The sequence below is a fragment of the Quercus robur genome, chromosome 4 (genome assembly GCF_932294415.1).
Source record: "Quercus robur chromosome 4, dhQueRobu3.1, whole genome shotgun sequence".
Lineage (NCBI taxonomy): Eukaryota > Viridiplantae > Streptophyta > Magnoliopsida > Fagales > Fagaceae > Quercus > Quercus robur.
Window position 1 is genome coordinate 9709176 of NC_065537.1, and position 5890 is coordinate 9715065.

Genomic DNA, 5890 nt, shown 5'->3' on the forward strand with positions numbered 1-5890 from the left:
CAACAAAGTTGGAGAAGTTGGAAATCATACTAAAACAGCTTAGTTAAACCCCATTGCAATAACTTCGTTTTTTACATGAAACTGAATTGTTTGCTTGACCAGCTTAGTAAAACCCCCATCCAGTACATAACATTAATGCCACTAACAAAGTGCATGACTACATAAGTACAAACTTTAGTATCAACTTCTAAGCAAAAAATGACCAATATCATTTGTCTTCTCATCATCGGCCTGTTCAACTGGTGACGTTCGGTTGCTTCCAATGAAAGAGGTAGGGATCATCCTAGCTGCGCAACGTATGTCCGTTAGCACCCATCCACCTTGGCTGCCGTACCTACTGTAAATAGTTAAAAAATGTTATGTACACTGGACTTATATAAGTTATTAACACGCAACATAGGCAGAACAGGAAAAATTTACATGACTTACAACGAATAGTGTAACAAAACAACTGAACAACCTCATTTGCCTATACATGCATGAACACCAGTGTTTGTTTCATGAGTAGTCCAAATACTTACTATGGCAATAGAAAACAAAGACACTACTACTGAGTTCTTAATAGTGCCAATTTATATGACAAAAGTTGTAGGAGATATATGACCTTTACCTATGATGTAGCTCCACCGCTAGTTGACTCCGCATTTCGAGTAGGACATGTTCTACGGTTGTGCCCCTCTTGGCGACACAACCCACATCTTGACTTGGGTCCATTCTCGATCCATAGGGAGGTCGGCAACTCCCTATCATTCTCGTCCATCTCATTGCGGATTCATGTGGACTTTGGCCGACCTTTGTTCCAGATCAGTTGCGGATTGGGCATCACTACTCTAGTTTCTTCAGGATCCGGCCATGCTAATTTATCTTTCAACGGTTGGAATACTGATTCATAGCTATGGTACCTATGACTCACGCTATAGCAAGGATCAATAAACTGCTGCGCATCGTGCTTATACTTAGCACAAATTGCTATTACATGTGACCACGGCATCTTGTATGCTTCCCATTTTCCACATGTGCATGTCATACCCCGAAGATCAACCCTGTGCGTGTGTTGTCCGCCCCCATTACTTAGAGGATTACCCGGTGTGTCAACCTGATATAACCGCGCTTGTGTGCACATCCGTGTCACCATATGGTCCTTTGCCTTCGCTTGGTTTTTTTCGAACTTGTCCATGGCATACTTGCACCATTCTTGACCCGCTTCCAATTGCTCTAGAGAGAGATTACGACGAGCGTCAAAGTAGGAGTTCACTTTGAAGAAGGTGTACCTCACCATTGCCGTGATTGGCAAGCTGCGTGCACCTTTCAGTACTCCATTAAAACACTCCGATAGGTTGGTTGTCATTGCTCCGTATCGACGCCCTCCGTCGTGTGCAAGTGTCCACTTTTCTTTGTTTTCATTTTCCAAGTACCTGTGTGCAGCCGGTTTGACATTGCGAATTAAATCCAGTGTGGCCTGAAACATTCTAACTTGATTCGCGCTTGCGGCCCTCCATACCATGTTCTTCAACTCCAGAATTTTCCATTTTGTGTTCACATTGCTAACTACATGGCGGAGGCAATACCGGTGATGGGCCTGGGGAGGCTGCAACCAAGTCATCCTTGTGTCATCAAAGCAAGCTTTTATACCCGAATGTCGGTCAGAGATGATGCAAAGATTTGTCCGGTCCGTAACATATCGTTTCAGGGATGCCAAGAACCATCCCCATGTCTCCTTGCTCTCACTCTCAACAACGGCAAACGCAAGTGGATAAACCTCGTTGTTAGCATCCGTTACCATTGCTATCAACAACTTCCCCTTGTACTTGCCATAGAGGTGCGTTGCATCGATACTTATCACCGGCCTACAATACTTGAACCCTTCTATACACGGACCAAAAGCCCAAAAGGCACAATTAAATGTGCAAGTTCCCGGCACACTACGGTGGTCGCACTTCAACTGTGTCACTGTGGTTGGATCTGCATCTTTTAACGCTACCAAGAACCGAGGCAATTCTGCATATGAGTCATCGAAATCACCGTAGATGGCTGCAACGACTTTCTGTTTTGCATCCCAAACCTTATAGTGAGACGCCCAATGGCCGTGCTTCGCATGAAGAACACTACGCAGGGTTGCTACTGTTCTTGAAATGTCTTCCTGTACGTATGACTCAAGTGTGATGGCAATGAACTTCGAATCCATCATCCTTCCATCATGATCCACTTGGAGTGTCGAGCAAGTGTGGGGACCCTTACATGTTGTGATCATCCACAGCTTGTGCCTTTTGCTGTAGATAGCTCGAATTGACCACAGACATGCATCGTGTACACACGTTACAACCAGTCTCTCGGGGTCTGACTTCATGTACTTAAATTTTTTATTGAGCCCAACGGAGAACATGGTTAGCGCGTGCTGAACCGTAGCTTTATTCTTGAATAGCATCCCCTTGCTCGGTTCGTCCCCCGGTCGCCAACTCAGCAGACCTGTTTCCAGGGAAGGTGATAGGTCATCAATGTCATCCCATGTGTTTGACGTGAACCATTCGGGGTTAGGGTTCGGATTATTTTCTGGTTGTAGTTCATCTAACAATTCTGGATTCTCTACCGGTCCATCGTTATCAATGAACTCCTCATACACATCTTGAGTCTCATCCATTTCGGTTGCCTCGTCCAAGTAGGTTTGGATATCTTCATTTCGGTGAGTATATCCTTCATCCTCATGGGTATGGATAGACCCTAACACTTCGGCGTCTTCAGTATTGTCCATAGCAGCCCCATTCCATGGTTGACAGTTGTAGGGCAAAGATGTCTCGGGTGTAACTGACGGGTACACAACGGTTACAGGAACTGATTCTTGCTCTCCAACTCTACTGCCATATTGCGAACCCCTGTCGACATTAAACCCAACAGTGTGGACAGTTACATACAAGTCAGAACCTATGAATTGCCCTGCCCGCTTTATCACTCCCCACATTATATTTGCATCATTGTCACATTGTAACGGAATTGAATTGTAGAACACTCGGGTACCTACTAGTTGCTGCGGAGCCCGAAATACAATGGAGATGTCGTGGGTATCCTTGTCTAACCCCATAGTTGACATTATCTTCCATTTAAGTTTTCTCGTGTGTATCCCACGTTTCACTTCAATAAGCGTCTGCTTTTGGTTCGGACCTCGGTATAATAGCCCGTGCAAATCATTAATATATGCCTCCCCGTCGTAGTAAACATAGAAGTAATGTGGACTCATAACGTACCTAAACCACAAATAGTAATAATTGTATCATGCTGCGTAATATTGTGAAAGCATAGGCTAACTATACATGCCCTATGTTTGGGTGTTCATGGAGGTAAACAAACCTAAGCAAATTGTGCTAAACAAGCTAAAAATTACTATTGAATAATTATATCGTCTACTCCATCAGACTTCATTTTGATAACGAAAATGTTTGCACAATGTGGTCGGGTTTCATGCTGGCTATTGTTCAACAAATGAGAACTCAAAAGCATTGTAAATAAGCGAGATAATTCATACCATGCAATATGGACCACATTATTATGGTCATATACCTCCCATTGAAGACCCACAACATTTAACTAATTTATGTTCTCAAAAATTGTACCACATTATTATGTTCAAATACCCCTTATTGAAGACCCACAACATTCATATTATTTGTGTTCTCAAAAATTGTACCACATTATTATGTTCAAATACCCCCTATTGAAGACCCACAACATTCATATTATTTGTGTTCTCAAAAATTGTCCACAACAGTATTATGTTCAGATGTCCCCATTCAAGACCCACAACATTGAAAAAATTCGTGTTGCTCTAAGGGAGATAATTCATAAGCATTGAAATAATTCCTAGCATGCAAAAGCATTGCAAATATCAGTTATATAATTCCTAGCATGCAACATGTACCACATTATTATGTTCAGATACTTAGGATTGAAGACCCACAACATTGAAATAATTTCTGTTCTCAAAATTTGTACTACATAATTTTGTTCAGATACCCCAATTCAACACCCACAACAGCAATAAAAAAATTTGTGTTGCTGTAAAGTGTTATCAAGTATTATTTACCTATCAACTGAGATGTTGATAGAACAAAGATGAAGTGCACTTTCTTGAATTAGCGTGCTTTGTGCAGATGGTTAATTGCAGTGGAAACCTCTCACTAGCTGTGACACAATGGTTGCAAGCTCAGACCGGTCCACGTCCAGACTTCAGAACGACAGTGTCAAATATAATTGGTAAGTGGTCCCAGAAAGTTAGGCGGGTAGGGGGTGTGTTATGGTTGGACAGTACTCGGCTCCAAAGAAATCGAGTTATATATAACTCGATTATACTGAAACCGAGTACTATTAAAACCGTGTACGTCATGAAACTAACTCGTCCCTGCACAAATTGAGTTACCTATAACTCGATTCTTCAGACACCGAGTACTATTAAAACCTACAACTACCAGCAGAACGCACAGTGATTCTGAAATGGAGTTAAATAAAACTCGTCCCTGAGGAGACCGAGTATTATTTACTTCACCAAACTGGTCGTTAGGACAGTTGTTTATACTCGCCATTGGGAGAGGCGAGTTATATGTTGTACTCGATATTTGTAAAATCGAGTACTACAGGTATTCCACTTTATATAAGATGACAGCTTCCTCTCTTTCTGGTTTGGAACCTTGGCAGAGGAAAACATTCAGACGGGGAGAAGAGAAGCCTCCTTCGCTTCTAGAGGTAACATGCCCACCTTTTTTTGTACTTGTCATTAAATAATTTACTACTGTACAAACCAAATGCTGATTATGCAACTGTTTGTCAGATCTTTTAACAAGAAACGTCAACATTGCTGCAGTCCACTGGCACCTGTTGGTAGAGCAACATGGTACATTTTTATCTAATACCTCAGTTTCGAAACTTCGTAAGTTCTAACCCCAGCACAACAAATATGGTTTTAACATACAGTGTTGTTGTACGAACTCTTTTAGGGTGGCAGATACTATGTTGTTTTCATTGGTCGTGCTCCTGGCATATACTATATAGACAAGTTCATAGATTCGCAAATGCTGAACACAAGTCATACAAGGATCGACGGGAAGCAGAATCTGCATACATGGAGTTCATGCAACGTAATGGTAGGAACGTGCAGTATGGTGCTTCCCAATCGTGGACATCTCCTACCATGTCACCATCAAGTTCTGGAATGGCGTCTCAAAGCGAAGGAACCAGCTATTGCGATGGAGACGTTAGGAACAGATTGTTGAGGTATCAGTTAAACGTTGCCATTAAGGAGCGTGACCACGAAAGGAGGATTGCAACCTTGAGTATTAACATGCTAAGTGAAGTGGTAGCCCATGTTATGGGGGATGACGAAGTTCATGATTCGATACGACATGGAAGCACAAAATGAAGGTGAAACTATGGCTCTTGCTTGTGGCATTTATGAATCTAGTAATACTAAATATATAAATATATGTGTTTTTATGACCCCTATGGCTCATGTTTGCAGTACAGATGGGCTAAAGTGTTGTTGAATATCTTTTTTGTTTCCCTTTTGAACATTAATTTGGAATCTGTCTTAGCCTGTTGGCCTGTAATTGCTTGTATTGTTGTTAACATTGGGTATGTTGTTTTGGTAACTGTACTTGGCTTTGGATAGCCAATAAGTATTTTCTCTATATATTTTTTGCATAGGAAAAACAAAAAAAAACTTGTATATAATTAAGTTGCGAATATAACGAGCAATAGGTTAGTTGTCGTAACGCTAATGTAATATACCCCGTGTCGGTTATGATTTTGCAGCATGACATTGAGCCATATTGGAACATAAAATCCAAATATGCACACCACCTAGCAAGGAAACATGTATGGGCATTTGCCAAACTGTTTCATTACG

The 5890-nt window shown here is 41.6% G+C and overlaps 1 protein-coding gene across 1 annotated transcript; it reads right to left on the minus strand.

The window, feature by feature from the left end:
* Positions 1–772: 772 nt before the first annotated feature.
* LOC126721321 (uncharacterized) lies at positions 773–3076 on the minus strand. Its single transcript, XM_050424372.1, has one exon. It carries the CDS (start codon positions 3074–3076, stop codon positions 773–775), a length of 2304 nt encoding a protein of 767 aa, XP_050280329.1.
* Positions 3077–5890: the final 2814 nt, after the last annotated feature.

Excerpts from the sequence above, each read along its gene's own strand:
- LOC126721321 (XM_050424372.1), bottom strand. The coding sequence starts at position 3,076 with ATGGGGTTAGACAAGGATACCCACGACATCTCCATTGTATTTCGGGCT.